The sequence below is a fragment of the Caretta caretta genome, chromosome 9 (genome assembly GCF_965140235.1).
Source record: "Caretta caretta isolate rCarCar2 chromosome 9, rCarCar1.hap1, whole genome shotgun sequence".
Taxonomy (NCBI): Eukaryota; Metazoa; Chordata; order Testudines; family Cheloniidae; genus Caretta; species Caretta caretta.
Window position 1 is genome coordinate 99974236 of NC_134214.1, and position 20845 is coordinate 99995080.

Genomic DNA, 20845 nt, shown 5'->3' on the forward strand with positions numbered 1-20845 from the left:
CATACACTTTTTTTTTTTTTCCAGAAAGAGAAAGGAAACAGTAACACAGGAGGGAATAAATTAAACAGATCTTTTTAGAGGAGTTATTTTTATATTTTTGGAAGAATTTTTTTTTCAGTATCACCAAATTTGTTACTAATTTTCTGTACGCACCAGAAAATAGGTAGTTAGTGCAGTGTGCTCGGGCTGTTGGTTGTGACATTTTATAGCTGCCTTTTGGAAGCCGACATGATCATCTCAATTGATATTAAATGACCTGAGAGCACTAAGCTTGCACTGTTCAGGAGTCATTTCCTTTTCCTGTGGTTGTGTGAAAAGAAAAACCAGGCAGTTAATGGCAAGGCAATTGTATTACTGTTTTTAATAAATAGTTTAAACGGAACCATGGCTGTTTTCTGCCATTTCCTGTGGTACCAAATACCCTGAAATGATTCAAACTGAAAGAATTTTGAAAAGAAATGTACTTTTCACCATAGGTGTGTGTTTAACTTTTACATTTCACTCAGGTCTTTACAGGGACTGGTGGGGTCAGTTTCACTTTTTTATACTAGTGGGTTTCACTTTCAGTTGTTATATAGCAGCCCAGTGCTCTAGTGTTTGGGTTCACAGAGCCACAGAAAAATGAGAAAAGGGTTATTGTTGCTGTTGTTTTTATTGTTAGTTCATAAATGTTTCTATTTGTATTAGGTTGTGAAGAATGCTCTTGGTGTGTTTAGCAAACCTGTATTTTAGGCTGAAGTTTAATTTGATGCAATCCCTATAATGGTATAGCAATTGTAGAATTGTTTGTTTTTCACATAACTGATAGTCATATAAAAATATGACAGATGGTTTTAAAAAAGAGCAAAATAGCTTAGAAGAATGCCCCACTTAGCTGGTAGTTTTGTTACAGTTCTCCAAACACATCAATAATTGATTTTCTCCCAGTACTCTGAGTGTTAAGTTCACTGAAATACTGCTTCATTATTTTTTAGGGCCGGTGTACTCGAGAGAACTGCAAATATCTTCACCCTCCCCCGCACTTAAAAACACAGCTCGAAATAAATGGACGCAACAATCTGATCCAGCAAAAGACAGCAGCAGCCATGTTTGCACAACAGATGCAGTTCATGCTACCGGGCGCTCAACTACAGCCAATTGTAAGTAACAGAAATTATTTAGGTTCCTCTTTGCGCAGATTGCTTTAATATTTACGTATGACAGCCCCGATCCTGGAGTCAGACTTGTACTGGTGAACCCATGTGCCCGGGTGGCACCGCATTGATTTTCATGAGAATTCATGCAGGGATAAGGGACTGCGTATATGGATCCAGTTGCAGGGTTAGTACCCAAAGAAATAGATGTAGTGAGGTAGGTCCCTTAGTAAGCCCCACTGAGTCATGCTGGTTCATTCTGTGGGAAGATTCATATGCCTAATGCCACGGTCTCGTCAGTAAAAGAGCACGGCCAATAGAATGTATGTGAAGATTCTGGCATTCAGCCTCCTCTCTGTACATTGGCATAACTTGGAGAAAGGCCTGGTTTGGTTGTCTGAGTACAGCACAGGGCTCTAGGGGCTCCAACATACCGGTCCTGGCTCCTATACCGTGCAGCTTTTGACAAGCCACTTACCCTCCTTTTCTGAGTCCCCCAATCCATGAAATTCTAGAGGCCATGAGCACTAGAAATGTTAGTGGACAACCAGAGGGGCAAGACCAAATGCATCCAGTCTTACTGCTTCTTGTTCCTCAGGTCTAACACTCCTCTGTTCTTGGAACTGCCTTGCTTTACCCCTCAGAATAAGTCGAACATCAGTTTGGAATTTGCAAGCCTGCAGTTTGCACCACAGAGGAAGGTGGAAGGGACACACTAGAGGATGCCCACAGACCATTGTTCAGTTTGTCAATTTCACATGCTGTATCTGGAATGATCCCCCCTTTCCAGTAGCTCACAGTTGGAGATTCAGAATATATTGATACTAGTCAGTCTCTGGACTGCAGACCATATATAAGGGGAGGAGACAGAGAGGGCCTGTACTCAGCTCAGCGTTGGCCTCTGTTGTTGTTTTGGTTATTATTTGTATTGCAGTACTTCCTAGAGACCCTAATCAGGGTTCTAGGCCCCATTGTGGTAGGTGTTCTGCATGCATAACCAAAGCGAGCCCCTGCCCCAACCAGCTTACAGGCTAAGAAGTAGAGCTGTTTGGTTTTATGTCCAGGAATCAATATATTTGCTTTAGTTGCACCTACAATGGGTTGTGCTGAAATGGCCCAATGTAGCCCTTGCTTATTAAATGCGTGTCCATTGTAATGCCACCCATATCCAGCGGATTGAGGGGAGATTTGCTTTTCTCTAGAGAGGTGAGGGGAAAAGGGATGGGAAGCATCTGTCTGGGGGCTGAGTAGTCCTTCCACTACCAGCCCTTGCATTAGCCAGATACATCAGAGTGGGGCGCTGTCGGGCAGGACTATGTTAGTGTCGTTTAAGCTGCTGGTTACCATCTCTGGAATATGGGGTATGTGGCTGCTGGTTGATGTCAGAGGTGCCTAAAATGCCTCTTTGATATTGACAGCATTAGAAATAGAAATAAATGAGGTGCAGATTTTCAACAGTGAAGGTGATAATCATAAAAACAGCTTTCCCAGGGATGTGTAAAAGCCCTGCTCTAGCGCAGCCAGAAGTGACAGGCATGTTGCAGCAATGAGCTTGTCTGCCTGTGTTATGCAGAAGGTCAGACCAGATGACCGCCATGGTTGGGCCTTACAGTCTGTGACTCTGCGAAATCCTGTCTTGAGCTTGGAATGCTGGTGCCTCAGTGCAGAATGGGATTTTAGTTCAAGACATGGCCCTGTGGCTTTGTGACAAGCTTGAGAGCCCTGGGATTTTTGTAGCGGATAAAGCAGACGTGTATCCTCACAGCGACATGGGTGGTGTTTTCTCCCTGGCAGAAGGATAACTTTTGTTAAAGCCTTATTCCAAACAACATGTTTACTCGGTGAGATCATGTTTCAGCAGGGGAACTTGGCTATTGTTCTCCTCTGTACTGTTGCTTGATGCATTGGTGACACTGTACAGCTTTATTAAAATTGTTTATTAAACACAGAGCCAAATTCTGCCCTTCGAGGCGCATGCGTAACTTGAGGGCAGCTTTTCGTTGGTGCCCATCACCATGGTATTTGGCACCTCACAGGCTTTAATGAACTTCTCCTCACCACACCCTGCAGTGTAGAGAAGCATTTTAATGGTTATCCCCATTTCAAAGAGGAGTAACTGAGGCACAAAGAGATGGAATGATTTGCCCCAGGTCCCCCAGGAGAGTAGGACTGAACCCAGATCTGCTGAATCCTTGCCCTAGGAAGGTTAATTTGAAGGAGAAACAGCCTCTGAGCGAGCTCCCCAATGACAAGACAGGCTCACACCAAAAGAATCACCATTCTGTGGGAAGTACTAATGGCAGAGGACAGGTGTCCATCGAAGGAAACCCTGAATTCCCTGAAAATGTTCCCATTTCATTCCTAGCACTTTACTCAAGCAATGTGTCCTGAGCTGGGGTTTTCCTCCATGGGGAGTTCCCAATGATAAGATGTTATCATAGAATCATAGAATATCAGGGTTGGAAGGGACCTCAGGGGGTCTTCTAGTCCAACCCCCTGCTCAATGCAGGACCAATCCCCAATTTTTGCCCCAGATCCCTAAGTGGCCCCCTCAAGGATTGAACTCACAACCACCCTGGGTTTAGCAGGCCAATGCTCAAACCACTGAGCTGTCCCTCCCTTAGCTACTCAAAATAGCTTTGGGATTTCCTCTTTGGAAAATTTGCATCTTCCCATTATAAAATCTGTGGGCCAAATTCATCCCTAGTGTAAAGCCATTGATTTCAGTGAAGTTACGCTGAGCCTGAATTTGTTCCCTGATGTCCAGTAGATTCTTTGTTTCAGAAGTAGCCAGAACTGATGAGAAGTGTGCTCAGATTTTGAACTATATTTGGGATGATATTATGTTTGTTCACTTCTTCCCAGAAGGCCTGCAATGAAAACTTCCCCCTTTCTTCTTTCCTTCACTCCGCTCACAAAGCTAAATTCAGTTCTCATGCTGATTCCAGCTACTCCACTTGTTTTACACCAACATCAGGACAAGCAGTAGAGTGCCCTTTCCTTGGCCCTGGTGTTCCCAAAGACATCGACGCTAGAGCGAACTTGGATAATTTTTCCTGTCAGAAGAAGAAGGGCAGGTCCACCTGCTGGGCGCAAACTAAATTCTTCAAAGCAGGAAGAATTATATTAGCTGCAACAACAGAAGAAATCCCACATGATCGGCAAGCTGACAAACACCATGTCTGCTTCACAGGGATGTTCACCAGAGCCTGGATTTGATGCAGTGTATGTAAATAGCTCTAACCAATGACTGCATGTGCAGATGATCTTGCCATGACAATCCAAGCATCAAACCTCCATGACATTGAGAAAGCATTAACTGAGGACCTCCAAAATATGGAGCAATATTTCCAGAAATGGAGGCTCAAAACCAAACCCTGGAAAAACAATAGTAAGCGCATTTCATCTTGATAATAAGAGTGCCAAAAACACACTGAAAGTAGCTTTCTGTGGTAAAAATATGCAACATAATTATACTCCAACATATCTCAGAGTGAAACTCGACCGCACCCTGTCCTTCCATGATCATCTTGAAAAGGTAGCTGCAAAGATTAAAAACGAGAGCCAACGTAATCCAGAAACTAGCAGGTACAACCTGGGGTGCATCAGCATCATAGAATCATAGAATAGAATCATAGAATATCAGGGTTGGAAGGGACCCCAGAAGGTCATCTAGTCCAACCCCCTGCTTGAAGCAGGACCAATTCCCAGTTAAATCATCCCAGCCAGGGCTTTGTCAAGCCTGACCTTAAAAACGTCTAAGGAAGGAGATTCTACCACCTCCCTAGGTAACGCATTCCAGTGTTTCACCACCCTCTTAGTGAAAAAGTTTTTCCTAATATCCAATCTAAACCTCCCCCACTGCAACTTGAGACCATTACTCCTCGTTCTGTCATCTGCTACCATTGAGAACAGTCTAGAGCCATCCTCTTTGGAACCCCCTTTCAGGTAGTTGAAAGCAGCTATCAAATCCCCCCTCATTCTTCTCTTCCGTAGACTAAACATCCCCAGTTCCCTCAGCCTCTCCTCATAAGTCATGTGTTCTAGACCCCTAATCATTTTTGTTTCCCTTCGCTGGACTCTCTCCAATTTATCCACATCCTTCTTGTAGTGTGGGGCCCAAAACTGGACACAGTACTCCAGATGAGGCCTCACCAATGTCGAATAGAGGGGAAGGATCACGTCCCTCGATCTGCTCGCTATGCCCCTACTTATACATCCCAAAATGCCATTGGCCTTCTTGGCAACAAGGGCACACTGCTGACTCATATCCAGCTTCTCGTCCACTGTCACCCCTAGGTCCTTTTCCGCAGAACTGCTGCCTAGCCATTCGGTCCCTAGTCTGTAGCGGTGCATTGGATTCTTCCGTCCTAAGTGCAGGACCCTGCACTTATCCTTATTGAACCTCCATCAGATTTCTTTTGGCCCAATCCTCCAATTTGTCTAGGTCCTTCTGTATCCTATCCCTCCCCTCCAGCGTATCTACCACTCCTCCCAGTTTAGTATCATCCGCAAATTTGCTGAGAGTGCAATCCACACCATCCTCCAGATCATTTATGAAGATATTGAACAAAACCAGCCCCAGGACCGACCCCTGGGGCACTCCACTTGATACCGGCTGCCAACTAGACATGGAGCCATTGATCACTACCCGTTGAGCCCGACAATCTAGCCAGCTTTCTACCCACCTTATAGTGTTGCGAACATCTGTAATAACACTTGTATATTCAGTAGCTGAATACTGTGCGCCGGAGTGGAGCAGATGCAGCTACACACAACTTGTGGATACCCAGCTGAATACAGTGATGCGTTGCATCACAGGAACCCTTAAGTCGACTCCAACACCATGGATACCCGTTCTGTGTAACATTGCTTCCCCGCCGATACGCCAAACTGTTGCCACATTCCATGAAGCTCAGCCAATCCAGGTCTTCGTATTCACCAAGACCTTGACAACAATGTCTTAAGTCTCGCAAGCCTTTCTGGGAACATTCGTTTAGCCTCATGCAATTGGGCTACTATCAGAAGGAGGCTTGGAAAGCAGATTGGGCTCAACAAGACTTAAAAAAATAAGCACCTTGTGCCAGATCAAACACAGAGGGTTCCTGGGTTTGACCTTCCACGGTCATCTTGGTCAGCTCTGAACCGAGTTCAAACCAACCATGGTAGATGCGGATATCTAATGCACAAATGGAAAATCAAGGACTCCCCGGCGTGCGAGTGTGGTTCCCCACGACAGACCATTGAACATATCACTACCTACTGCCCAATGTATAAATATGAAGGAGGCATCACTGCAATAAATTCTGCTGCTCCCAGTGTAGCCGTTTGGCTCGATCAGCTTCAGATGGAACTGTAGTTGCTGCTGTACACCAGCTGTATGGACGAAGAAGACGGATAACTGCACCCCTAGACATTTTAAAATACAGTGCTGTCCTGAAAAGCAGCTCTGTAAAAATAGCACCCAAGAGAGCAGGTTTTAACCAGCGTTCCTGAAACGGTGCCTCCTGTCCTAGGCTTGCATTTGGGATCAGCTCCTCTCCCCCGAGTCCTGATGATCTTTATTTATTGAGCCAATGAGCATGGAGCCACGCAGTGCCCTTTTAATGGAGTCACTCCCGAGAGCAGGCCTGCACTCTGAGTGCTGTGTCTGCCGTAGGCTGCACACCCGCTGACGTGGTTTGCAGATGTGAGTTGGAGATTGCAAGTTTCAAGTGTAAATGTCTGGCTCTGAGGTCTTGGGATCACGTTGCTGTTTAGTATCTGCAGTGAGGCTGAGAAGCAAGGGGATGTTTGGCATTTTTAACAGTTTTATGAAGTGCTCCAGACAGCTCTTTTTTACAGCAATTCAAGTTACGGCATGAAATGGGGTGTTCTCCCATCACGGTATATTTATAACTGCCTTTGGGTATATCCCCTCAAGGAGATCAGCTGGGGGCCAAGTAAAACTCTACAGTAGTTAAAATCTTACCCTTTGTTGTGTTTGTGTGGTATATAGTACTGAAGGCAAGTTTTGGAAGCCCAAACCAAACCTTAATTGTTGGTGTCAATGAGGCTGGGGAACAGCACATCTAAAGCAAGCCATCTTCATAGTTTGAACAATTTGGAAGCTGTTTGGGGCCTAGTTTTACATGGATTCATTTTAAATTGAGCTGTATGTCTCGTTGAGGGGGGAGCACAGCTGCGTCTTACTCTTTTAAACTGATCAGTAAGATGGAAGTTCCAGTTAATAGTATTTGTAGTGAGGCGAGGACTCACCAGTGCAGCACCTCCTGCTGGTTGTCCTGGTAATTAGCTCTTTTCCAGCATGTGGAGCGCCCTCTACAGGCTGGTGTCTCACCTGCCACTGGCTCCCATGTCCCTTCCGGACCCCGGTGCCCCTTTACCTTGGGGTGCTGACCCTTGGCAGTGCCCCCACACCCTGGGTCTCCCCTCCCAAAGAACCCCCAACCCTCTAAACCCACCTTGCCTCAGTGGCTACTGCCAGTCATCATCTAGCCCCTGCTCACTGGGACTGACTGCAGTGTAATGGCCACTCCTCATTGGCAAGGGGTTAGGACCTGCTGCCTTTGCCTATCTTTGGGCTGCCCCTCTGCCACCCCAGTACCTTTCCTGGCCTTTAGCAAGGCCTGCAGCCTGGGGGTTTACCAGGCTGGAGTTCCCCAGCTCCCTTTGCCCTTCCCCAGCACTGCTCTGCTTCAGGTACCTTGCTCCCAAGCAGCTAGCCCTTCCCACTCCAGGGCTAGAGTGAGACTCCTCCAGCTTCTAGCCCATAGCCCTTTTATCAGGGTCAGCTGGGCCCTGATTGGGCTGGCCACACCTGTGGTCAGCCACTCCCTCAGCTGCTTTCACTCTTCTTCCCAGCCCTAGCCGTCTCCGGAGCTGCTTTTATCCCGTTCTGCAGGAGTGGGGCAGCTGCCCCACTATAGTATTGTAACTGATTTCTCCCACGCTGATTTCTGGTAGTGCTTGTCTGCTTTGTTAGGCAAGTGAGTGTCCACAAGAAGTGCTGCATTTTAGAGCCAGATCCTCAGCCCTCTGCATTCTTCTTTCCACAATTCAAGCAGAGTTAAAGCTAGCTTCAATGGCTACCCAGCTTGCTAGACAAGTGTCTGCCCAACACATAAAATAATCTGTTGGGACAAAGATGTCAGGCCCCACTAACCATCAACATGGAGGTGCCAACGGATCGGGCATGAGAACTGTGAAGACACCTGTCTTCAATGCCCATCCTAGCTCTGCCACTGAGCAGCCGTGTGGCCTTAGGCAAGTCAATTCATCTCTCTCTGGGCCTTTGTTTTCCTTTGAGCCCTTTGTCTCTATGGTCCATTTAGACCGTAAGCTCTTTCAGGGTGGGTCTCTCTCTTTCCTGGTATATTTACAGTATCTCGCACACCCGATCTCAGGTACTTGTATGACGCCCATCTCTGTAGTGTCCAAGCTTTGATACATTTATCCCACGCTCCACCCCACGAGGCAGGGCAGCACTGTTATCCCTGCTTGCAGAGGGGGAACTGAGTCCCAGATGAGCTGAGAGTACAGCTACTTGCAGAGCTGGATGTGGTGTTCCCAGCTTGGCTAGGTGGTCTAGCTTTGACCGAGCCGATGTGCTGAGAACACCAGTGTCCCCACGCTGCCGGCAGAGGGATGGGCTAAGTTCCTATGGTCCTGGGTGGGATCATCCCACTGCTTGTTCCTCAGCAGTTGCATGGCTCTTTTTGGCGCACTGGCTTGATCGCAGCTAGCAAGCTGGTAACTACACTTCTAGCTCCACATAGAGATGCTCCTGCAGGGACTCACCCAAGGTCTCATGGATGGTCTGTGGAAGCAGAGATTTGAATCTGATCTCAGGCCAGTTCCTAAACATAGGCTTGTCCTTCCTCACAGTAGGGGCCCAATCGTGATTGGCACCTCTCAGCCAAACCGTAGTACAAATTAATAATAAAAGATCTGGTGTCCGTCTGTGTAAGCACTGAAGATCATGTTTGCTGAGAAGCAGGCTGCATGAGATTTTATACCCTTGCTTTACATCACTGATGCCAGTAAACAAGGTCGTCTTTGAGCCAACGGTTTCTCTTCCATTAAAGACCATCTGTTTGCATCAGGCACAAGGACACTCGAGCCAGTTGCATTCATCTCCATGTGCTTAGCCTCCATGCTAAAGATCCCAGAGCTTATCTGCAACGAGTCCCACATCATGAGGATGTGCCCTCAGCATTCATTTGTAACATTTTTGCATCCTGCTTTTCAATCTCCTTGTTTTTGGTCACACTACTCCAGAACCTTTTCCTGGGCAGTTTTCAGCTGTGGACTGACCAAGGCTGTTACTCGTACATATGGGTAGCCCAGATGGCACTGCTTAGCAGAGAACTGGCTCATTCTTCTACCTAATGCTGCTTCTGCATTTATACTTCTGGGATCAGAAGCAATTCCTTTGCTTGGATCAGTAACAAGCATTTCTGTCTTACATGGGACTCGTTTTAGTGCTGTTTATCAAAACAGTGCCTCCCGTTCACACCCACAGTGTTATGCACCAGCCTTAGCATGTTTTCTGTTAGGGATATTCAGCACAGCTCCAAATCTGTTAGGAGAGTTAACTCTTTGCAAGGCCCAGACCAAAGTGGGCCAAATGCAGCATGCAAAAGAAACACTCGGATACTGCCTGTTTGCCAGACTCCTGCTCCCACACTGCTTTGACCTGCCACTGGGCTCATTCCTCTACAGTGTTTCACGCCTCAGAAAAAGCTGCACTCTAGAATCCACAAAGGAACATTTGACATTGAGCAGCCCACAGACACACCGCTCTGGATGGGGTGGGCTGTGCGGTTGGCTGGCTGGACAATTGAGGCTTTCTCTGTGAAGATGCATTTGTGCTGCTTTTCCACACTGGCACCCTGTCGCTTCCTGCACTAGTTATTCCTCCCCTGGCATCCACAGTGTCTCCTTACTCTGATCCCAGCAATAAGCCCCCAGGGCCCTTCTGGGTAAGGTAAAGCACTGCCCCTCGGGTTAGCTACCCCAGCCCCTGTGTGTCAGCCAGCCAGGTTTGCTTGCTGTTCCGTATTCCCTTTGCCTAAGCTGTTGGCATGTGTTCTGTGCCAGGCCATCACGCAGCCATGGTATTTTGAGAACCTCTTTTAAAGCTTTTATTTCGCCACCCTCCTGAGATGGGAAGGTTTCTTGTGCAGCGCACATTTTGTTTTCAGTCAGCGAACGAGGAAATTTAGATTGTCTCCTTCATTCCATCTAGTGAGGTTAGCTGCTTATTTAAGCTGCTCTCCCCACTCAATCTATTCGTGGTACACTTCACTGAATGGCTCCAAAGAAGCAGGGTGCTGTGTCCACCTGCCCATCGAGAACCTCCTTCCCATCAGCTGCTTCAGCCCTGCTGTTCTTGACTTTGCTGACAGTGCGTTTATTTATTGATGAACCCATATTGGTAGCTGCTGTCAGTTTGTAGTGCCCTGACACCAGAATGTAACCAATTTCCCTTAGGTTCAGGGCTTCTGGTAGTGCTACATTTAAAAACACAAATGTCTGCGAGGGGCGGTGCCCCCTGCATGGCAGGGCTTGCAAGAGTGGGAAGAGAAAAAAGAGCTAAAGCTCTTTTGCTTTAGAACATACCAGATTGTGTGCAGAGATTAAACTCTCCTGTCTGTCTCAAACACACGTGCGTGCATGTATGATCTCTCTTTTTCTCATAGACGCGCGCTTGCTCTCGCTCGCTCTGTCTCGCGCGCTTGCTCCCTCTCCCAGCAAGAAAGGATCATCTCAGTTTTCTAAACCTCATTGCTCCAGTGTCTTCCAGGCTCTGAAGGTGGCTGGGATGTTAATTAGTTGTAGTAGCAGCCTTATTTATATAGTGCCCAGCATGTGCTAAGTGGGTTATCTGATCCAAAGCCTGTTAGTCCATGCCCAAAAGAGCGTACAGACTGCACAGACCGTGCGTGCTGAAAGCCCGTTTACGAGCCCACTCATGCAGTGGACCCAATTTATAGAGACTGTTGGCAGTGTTCCCTCTAATTTTTTACGTCCATGTGCAGAATGTTATGTGCACCAATATGGAGGTGATGTGTGGCAGGGGTGGGGCTAAGGGGTTCAGAGTGGGGAGGGGGCTCAGGGCTGGGGCAGAGGGTTGGGTTGTGGGAGGGTGAGGGCTCTGGCTGGGGGTGCAGGCTCTGGGGTGGGGCCAGGGATAAGGAGTTTGGGGTGTAGGCTGCCATGGGGCTGTGGTAGGGAGTGAGGACTCCCCCAGCCCTCTCTCACCGCAGCACCCTGGGGCTGGGGAGAGGCACCTCTACCTGCAGGGGCAGCTCCAGGGGAGAGGGGGGGTGAGGCACTTCTCCTGACCTGTGTGGCCCTTTATAGCCTGCTGTAGGGCCGTGCAGCTTAGAAGGAACTTAGACAGTTGGGACTTCTCATAAGCTTTGAAACAATCTAAAGAGGGGGAGCGTTTTCAGCTTGCTGTTCGGGAGCTGTGCTGAGCAGCTCACGTTGATGTTAGGGAGGGTCTCAGAGCTACAAGTTCCCGGAAGCTGCCGTGCCATACGCTGAAGGGGCATGAGAGGATACAGTACACAATTACACTGCCCCTAAAACATTGCCATCCTGTAGAAACGTCCTCGGCGCCAGATCCCGCTCCCCACACAAAGCAGACAGTGCCGTTTCCCCGTCTGTAAAATGAGGGTAATGATGCTTGTCTCCTTTGTGAAGCGCTTTGAGATCGACTGATGAAAAGCACTAGCTAAGAGCTCGGAGGCCGTATTATTAGTGATTAATCACATGAGCGAGGGGACCAGGATTAAGCTGTCTTTGAGGGTCTCAAAGAGAGATGCTTGAGTCCAGACGTTTTGGAACAGTTACATTGTGCTGATCAGGAATTGACTGTGTACGAGGAGTTTGTTGCATTTACGTCAGGAAGGAATCTGGCATGGGGAGCTCGCACAGATTTCCAGGAGGACGGAACTTGGCCAGCAGACTCTTTGTTACTGGTAATGATGCAGGAGCCAGGCAATTAGGAAAGCCATCTTTTTCACTTGTAAAACACAATAAATCCAGACCCTCCCCATGCCAATTTTACAGGGCATTTTTCAGGGCATTAACCACGCTTCACATTGACAATGGTCTGCTTCGACATAGGTCACAAATTAAATGAATTGGTAATATCAGCTGCTGCTCCAGTCATTTCTGTATAACAGTCTCTTGGAAGGAAAGGCCAAGGACAGGATTTGTACTGTAAGTCAAGACTGAGGTTCTTTGGACAGGCTGCTGGAGAAGGCTTGCATGATGCTGGGCTACAGTGTACGTAGCTGGCTGCCTGTGGCAGGGCAGGAGTGGGAACTTGCAGCCGTCCAAGTGAAAATGAATGGGAAGCTTATGAGTTTCAGTCTGAGCCCTAGGGTAGGGTGTGGATTTTCAGTCAGCAGCACTGGAGTGTGGAATTTATACAAGCAGAAGCCATTGTTATGAAACCTTGAGGACTGTGCGGCTGATGCCTCCTAAGAATTGGGTAAACCAATGTGCGTGTCACCTGCAGCAATTAAGACTCTCACGTCCCATCTCACATGCCTGTGTGTGCGTCTTCAATCCAGCCAAGCTCTGCTGTGCTCAGGACCAGGAAGATGAGGGTTGGGCAGAGGTGATGTGACACCACCTTTAAGTTCCCCTAGTCCTGGAAAACACTGGAGGATGAGCTGGGGGATGGCAGGCGCATGATGGAAAGACAGCTAGGTCAGCTCCACCCCTCTGGGAATGCTGAGTACTTTGGGGGAATCCCTGGGTAGCCACGTAAGCCAGCTGCAAATTTGCCATCGGAGCAGTGCGAAGGGGCCATAATGGAGCAGAGAATCTGGCTCTGTGCGTGGGAGAGCGAAAGAGAGAACATGAGTTGGGGAAAACCTGAGGATGGTGTCTCTGAATCATTTTGCCTGGACGTTTCCCACTGCCTTATTCTAGACATGTTGGACCCCTCAGTTTTGCTTTTCCAGGCAATTCCAGGAGACGGCTGTTTTTCATGTTGAGAAGATGTAATCTTCACCATGTCAGAGCCCCCTTTGCTCAGAATGCACCCATGTTTGTTTGGAAATCAGCTGCTTTCCACTAGGGAACGGGCCTGGTATGAGTGAAGGATCTGCAGGAAGTCATGAGTTTTTCAGGGAACTGGGCCCATCTTCCAGTTCCTAAAGAAACCCGAAGGCCTTCGTGTAGCGGGTGGTTTGGTGTTTCATTGGAAATATTTCACACCACTCAGATATATTCTTTCTAGCTACTGCCATATGTTCCAGTCCCCACTGCCTCCCCTCCCAAACCACGAGCGCCTGCCCAGGGCTCCAGGCCCCCTGGCTTTCCCTGCCCTGCTCCATCCAGAAGCAGCAGTAGTAGCCAGGAGGAACATCCTTCCTTCATCTCTGAACCAAGGCCTCTGTGGGGCACACCCTTGGCTTGGCTGAGGTGCAGAGCAGCCATAGTCAGCTGTAAACTTGGCTTAAAGGCTCCCCTCAAGGGTTTACCCTGCCTAGGAGACATAGGAGCTTCTTCGCCACGCTCCCTCCTGGCCAGGATGGCCATTCGACTCCCTGGGGTCGTGAGCAGCTGGTGTAATGTAGGTCAGCACCAATTGTATGCACACCTAAGCACACATATGCGGGAAAGCTTGGGCCACAACTTTGGAGGTGTGTGTCCATAAAACAAGGGCTGCGTCAAGCTCCAGCCCGATGCTGTTAGAACTGACCAGGTTATAAGCATCTTTTAAAAAGGATTAACAATGGCAATGCCAACAGACGTTTAACAGGTGCCACTGTAATTACTAGCGCTTCTAAAAATAAAACCAGTCTGTGCGCTGCTGCCTTCCATTGACCTGCGGCGCGGTTTTAGGGAGCCACATATTTCAGGACCCTCAAAGAGTTTTTCTAACAACAAAAGATATAGTGTGGCTGGGAGCTGCAGAGAATTGAAATAGGAAAGGAAGTGATTTATTAAAGGGCTGTGTGCTGAAATCGCAAGGGTGTAATATTTAAAATCTCCCATCCACTTTGATGGGTCTTGGATCAGGCCCCAGATCGGTGTGGACCCAAAGGAGGAAAACTGGAAGCATCTCTTAGAGAGGATTTTTTTAACTCTGCCAGATTGACAGTGTCTGCTTCGCTGATTTAGCATCCTGTCTCGACTCATTCTGAGACACACAGTGGGATGTATTTGGGAAATGGCCTTGCACCCCTAACCCTACCATGGTCCCAGAGACAAGTAAGATGCTGCTGGCTGTCACCACAACTGTGTAAAAGTGGAGTCATTCTAGATAGCTGTTAAGTCAGGAACGTGGGGTGTATTTGGGTTGACGTTACCTTGGGCAAAGGAGAGTAGATAATGTATTCCAATTCACAACAGTCGGGGTGTTTGCTAGTATGTGAAAGTACTAGTGTGAGGGAACTGGCAAGAAACAAAATGTGCCCATGTAGCTTTTCCGAAATCGGCACAATTGAAAGAGAATTTTGGGTATAAAAAAGCAAACGTAAACCTGGGTGTATCTGTGTGTGCGCCTGTGTGCACAAGCATGTGTGTCTGTATTTGTGCATGAGCATGTCTGTGTGCACACGTCTGTGTGCACACGCTTGTGATTTCCTTGGAATAGGCTTGTTTTCATTGCTGAGCAGTGAGTCTAGCTGCCTACAGTAGAATTGGAGATTTGTGAGTGTGTAAATAGGGTTTTGTCATAACCAACATTTTACATTGAACGCGACTGATGTCATGGAGAAGGATAACGATGATGATTACAAACCCCCATGCTCACCTCGCTCTGGACCTGATCCAAAGCCCATTGAAGTCTATAGAAAGATTCCCATTGCCTTCTACAGGCTTTGCATCGGGCCCGCCGTGCATGCAGCTTCTTTCTGTATCAGCTGGCATTTTTCACAGATCAGGAGTGAGATCTGGCCTGACCATTGTTTTGAGGCAGCACTAATTCACATGTGTTCCTACTGCAGCTACACTGAACTGCAGCTGTAGTGGAGAGATTCATTGCCAATTGAGGGAAATCTGAAGGCTGCCACAGTTGGGTCTAGTATCAGTTATTGGGTTTAGTGTGTGGGTGCTGGGTGGCACCGGTGGCCTGTGGTATACAGGAGCTCAGACTAGGTGATCAGGTGGTCCCTTCTGGCCTTAAATTCCATCACTTCTGTGACTTCGACATTCTCCAGTAGAAGCTTCGACTGCTAAGACAGCAATGGTGGATAGTCTTGTGTTCAGCACGGTAGCGTCTTCCTTCCCAAAGCATGTTACAAAGTACAAAGGCATACAAACTGACTACACACACACACATCATCTCACCCATTCCTGAGAGCGTCACTTCTGGCCTGAAACATAGCAGTAGTTTCCCAATGCACAGCAATCGTTTAGGGCCCCGATCTGACAAGGCACTTAAGCATATAGAATTATCAAAGTGGAGGGCTGGACGGGAGCTCAAGAGATCATCTAGTCCAGTACCCAGCCCCTTGCTTAATGTTAAACACCTCAAAAGTCCCACTGAATTCAGTGGGACAATTCACATGCTTAAAGTTAAGCACCTGCTTAAGTGTTTTGCTAGATCTGGGCCAAAAGAGAGTGTGAAAATTCTCTTATCCAACTGACCTTGCTGGGGGAGTTGCCAAGATGGAAACTGGTTAGGACGCTTGGATAACAACTCTACTACTCTTACCAAACTGCCATGGGTCTTTAATGATCATGTGTGGTCCAGACTCAAGAGCTTTGTATTATGTCTTATCCAGAACATGACACCTCTAGTATCCCAGTTCCTCCTAAAGCCATACCGGGGCACTGTTTTAGTTCTGGCCCAGAGAGAAGAGTACCACCTACCAAGTCACCTGAGTGTTGTTTGGTCATTTCTCTTCCAAATACTGAACCTACCTGATCTTGCCTACTTTGGGAGATCTGACAAGATCATGGCACAAGGTGACTTAGCTGTAGGTTTAGTGAGCCTCATGTAATGGTCTTCTCATTCAGACAGGTCCAATACAATGCCAGATGTGTGCAAATAATAGCTTCCGTGTGAGGAACACAGATGTTGGTAATGATATGGATCCCAACCTTGCGGGATGCTTAGCATGTTATAGGAATAGGCCCATCGAGGGGTCAGGCAAAGGAGAAATTAATTTGGGAGAAACTGGTTGGGAGTGAGGTGACTGGTTAATTTGCGCCTGCTCTGATTGCTGGCCTGCATTCTTAATTGTGTCGTTAAACTATAAAGATCATCGATACTCTTTGTTCTTACAAATGAAGAAGTCTTTTGTTTAGAATGTGTCACGTTCATGTGAGTCAATAGAAACAAATGGATCACACGTAAATGACAGTAAATTAATAGACTGAAAAGCAAAGCATTTTGATGTTGCTAACCACGCTGTCTACAAGGGTTTCCAGTGTTACAAACTAGACTTTGACTGCCATAATCCAAGACCGAGCATTGTGGTAACATATTTTTCCTTTTTCTTACATGCAGACTACGTTTCCTGTGACTCCATCACTTGCAACTAGTCCCACCATGGCTTTTAGTCCCTACCTAAGTCATGTTTCTCCTGGGATGGGCTTGGTTCCTGCAGAGCTTTTACCAAATACGCCTGTCTTGGTTTCCGGAAATCCTACTGTTACAGTACCGGGAGGCTCTGTTGCTCAGAAACTGATGCGTACGGATAAATTGGAGGTATGTGGACTGTAAAACACAATATTATGGAAGGGGATTTAAGGGGCCCATTGGGCCAAATTTTGCTCCCTGTTGCAGCAGTGTAAATCCAGAACAGCACTGTGGCCTTCAATGCACAGGTGTGTGTCAGGGCAGAATCTGACCCCCTTTCTTTGCAAGGCATGCTATTTTGAGACCCTTGCTCTGAGTTAAGAAGTTTTTAAGTTGTTGGTGCTACCACACCCTGCAGTGCTCATTGTGAGCCCGAGCCAAAGTTGCTGGAAACTTGTGAGCTTGGTCTCTCCCTTGATTTCAGTGTGCTTTGGGGTCTTACTTTTTTCTGTTAGGTCACAATCCGATAAAATCACTTTCTATGGGTGTTACACTTAGAAGTGAATGGGTGACCTCACCTAAGGCAGAACTTTCCTTAGTGATGAGTTAGGTTAGACATGCTTCGAATAAGAATCTGGACAGGAGGTGACAGCCTCTTCCCTCTTTTTAAGTTGGACCCAGTCCAGCTCTTGTTGAAGTCGATACAAAGACTCTCACTGAGTTCCAGGGAAGTTGGATCAGGCCCTATGCGAATGACACTTGCTGAGGTGGCAGTGTTCATTTTGTTTCCCTTCAGACTTACGGCATCGCACTTCTAGGGAGGCCAGGTTGGGTGGGGAGGGGGTTGGTGGTCATGGAGTTTAAGTGTAATATTGAATGAACATTTTGAGCATAAAGACGACTTTTCCAATAAGACAACCCTCCTCGGTGTAGTCAGTGTTTATTTAGGGGGCACCCTGGGGAGTGTTAATACTGTATGTATGTTGAAAACCTAAAGAAGGGCTGAGTTTAGACAGAAAGTACATTTTAGGAGCTAAGGGCTGATGGTCCAAATTCCAAGGAGGTCACAAACATTGGTGTAAATTATCTCTCAGGACGTCAGTGTAAAAAATGTCTCTCAATCCTCAGCCACCACCCTTCTTTGTCTTCCACCTTTACACCCTCCGGGGGATTGCTTTTCCTGCTGCTGTCCTTCTGACCCGTCCCTGAGCATATAATGAGTGTAACTGAGACCATTAGCATCAGGACATCTGAATTTTGACCCAATATATCAGTTAGCGATCTTTCTAAATTCCCCAGATCAGGGAAACCTTGAAGATCCATTTTACAGAAATGTGGCTCTGTGCCTTTGAAATTTTGTTATTCATAATGTATAAGGAACAACTTGTCCTTCACAAAGATGGCAGTTCCGTCGGTGCCTTCAGAGCACATTATTGGGTTTTAATGCATTGTCATCAAACTCATTGTCATGTAACTGGTGGGTCAGTTTTATTGGGAAAAATGATCAGCATATCCTTAGGCAGGACTTGTTGCAAATGTTAGTAGCTTACTCCTTGTACATTAATGTATTGCTTGAGAGAATGCTTTTCTGCTGAATATTTTTAAACTCAGATCTCAGTAAGGCAAAAATGGCAGAAATTAAAATGTAGCTTAAAGGTAGGGCTAAAATACTTGCCCCTGGACGTTAATGCCAAAACACCCATTGACTTCAGTGGAGCCAAAATTTACCCTGGGAAGTTTAAATTCTGCACGTGTCCTGTTCCATGCTTCCTGTTACCATTGTTAATAGCCCAGATCATGATTCCGCATCCGGACTGATGGGGAATAGCACTGTGAAGTGCTACCCAGCAGGACTAAAGGGTGTAGAGTCAGAACCACAGCTCTGCTGAGTGTAAGGCAACCCTCTCGACTGCCATCCCTGGTTGAACATGCTGAGAGAAGGCTAACTCAATGTCGTGCTCAACTATGTGACTTTCTTTTAAGGTTTGCCGAGAGTTTCAGCGTGGAAATTGCACACGTGGTGAGAACGATTGCCGTTATGCTCACCCCATAGATATTGCAATGATAGACACAAATGAAAACACTGTTACAGTTTGCATGGATTACATCAAAGGCCGATGCTCTAGGGAGAAATGCAAGTACTTTCATCCCCCTGCACACCTGCAAGCCAAAATCAAGGCAGCTCAACACCAGGTGAACCAGACAGCTGCAACTGCAATGGTAAGGGCATGACCTGCCGTATCAAACCATAGAGCCATTATGAAAAGATTTTATATATGCAGGAAGTAGAAAAGTGATGCTAAGTATTAGGAAAAGTCTGTGTGATGAGCTGAGAGTGTGTCCATCTCTCCATCCCTTCATTGTAATCAGTGTAGCATGATGTATCGTATCTCATTGTTTGGGGATGTGATGGCAAAGCACATGGTCTTCCGACATGACATTATGGAGTGAAATGCATCAAGCATTAATGCAACTTCACTAACAATGAACACAAACTTTTCCCTGTGCAAGCCTGGGCTACCATTTTAGTCTGAACAGTGTGCAAAGCCAATCTGATTACAAACTGAATGGGTAATATACATGCCCCGTTCAAGTCAATGGCAAAACTGTTGACTTCAGTGGAGCCAGGATTTCACCCGCTGATTCTAGAAAACTAAGCAGCATTGTGCTGTTATTAAGGCTCAGTCCTCTGAGGCGATGATTCCCTTAAGTCAAAGGGAGATGAAGATGCTCCGTAGCTAGAAGGTGGTGCTCAGCACCAGACAGAATCAAGTTCTGAGTGCATTTTAATTGGAGTCTTTGCATCCCAAAGCAGCATAGTGATAAATAAAGGTCTAAAAACAAGCCAAGGGAGCTTTAGTACGCATGGGCCAGAGTGTAAATGGATGCAGCTCTGTTCACTTCAGTGGAGCTGCATCCATTTACACAGCTGAGGATATGGTACCATAAGTACATTTCAAAAGGTAGCAAAGCCCAGTTGCAGACATGAGGTACTGTGTCTGGAGGAGGAGTTATTGCTATTGTGCATTCTTGTATGGATATTTAATATTGAAAACGGTTCTTCTTTTGCTGATTTAGAAATGCTAATGAATTAAGACTAATTGGCTTTTATGGAGCAACTTTCCCCGCAGATAGCAAGAGAGGGTACTTTCCATTCATGATGAAACATAATGCAAAAACTGGAAGCAATTATCCTTCAGACACTAAGCAATATTACGTGTGCCCTGGATTATATGAATAAAACAGCTGTCCTCTAGTAGAATCCATGGAAGTATGTATATGAGGAACCAATTTATATTAGGGTTTATCTGCCCTACACAGTTTATTTGTAAAAAGGGAGGGGAGTAGCAGTTCTTGATTATTTTTGTTGTTGAAAGAACAGCTCTACTTCACTCAGATCTTTGGTCAGGAAAATGTAAACTCATGTGTTTTTACTTTTTACTAGTTACCTAGGACACTTACACTAAATTAAAGCCAATGCATGTTTTATTCATGCTGCCGGCTCCTGTCATCAAAGTAATTAACCCTATTTGTATGCCATTAACTAGTACCTTTAAAATATTTATTGATTGCTTGTTGCAACACACTACAAAAACAGTTTCCATTATTCATTCAGTTTTGGAGGTTTGATGCATTTCTTGTATCTGGTGATAATAATTTAAAAAAGAAAAGAATGGCTTCTGAGCTTTCATCAAGAATCACGTATGATGCAAAGCATCTGAACAAGCCCCTGTCAAGTAGATTGTGGATCCATTCATCTCCTAAAAGCTCAGGAAGATCTATCTGAAAGGCCCATCCTGCAGGCACTTAATGCACAAGTAACTTTACTCACTTGGGGCCTGATCTCACTCTGCTGAAGTCAGTGGGATTTAGATCAGGCTGTTGGGCCCCAATTCAGAAAAACACTTAAGCATGTGCCAGAGCACCCTTCCTGAGCAGGCACGCCTTCCTTTTCACGAGCAGTCCCCACTGACTCACGTGTGCTGTGTCGCTGCAGATTCAAGCCCTAAGTCTGGCATGCCGAGCCATATCATTGGATAAAGCATGAAAAACATGGTTTAAAAAGAACTCAGGTCCACCAACTAATTCTGAAGTAGCTATAGGCTGATACATCATGAGCTGCAGTGAAATTAGTTAGGTCAAATGCTTTCTGTGATCTGTGAGGGGGATTGCTTTGACCTTAAAGATTGCCAAGAGAAAACAGCTGACTAAT

At 46.5% G+C, this 20845-nt stretch overlaps 1 protein-coding gene across 9 annotated transcripts in view; it reads left to right on the plus strand.

Annotated features, from left to right (window-relative positions):
* The window catches only part of MBNL3 (muscleblind like splicing regulator 3), a 122397-nt gene that overhangs the window by 75396 nt on the left and 26156 nt on the right, over window positions 1-20845 (plus strand). For all 9 annotated transcript variants that reach the window (XM_075132584.1, XM_075132581.1, XM_075132585.1 and 6 more), the window contains exons 3-5: window positions 975-1139; window positions 16621-16821; window positions 18616-18852. In XM_075132584.1, coding sequence (XP_074988685.1) covers window positions 975-1139; window positions 16621-16821; window positions 18616-18852 — 603 coding nt within the window. The remainder of the gene's footprint in view (window positions 1-974; window positions 1140-16620; window positions 16822-18615; window positions 18853-20845) is intronic.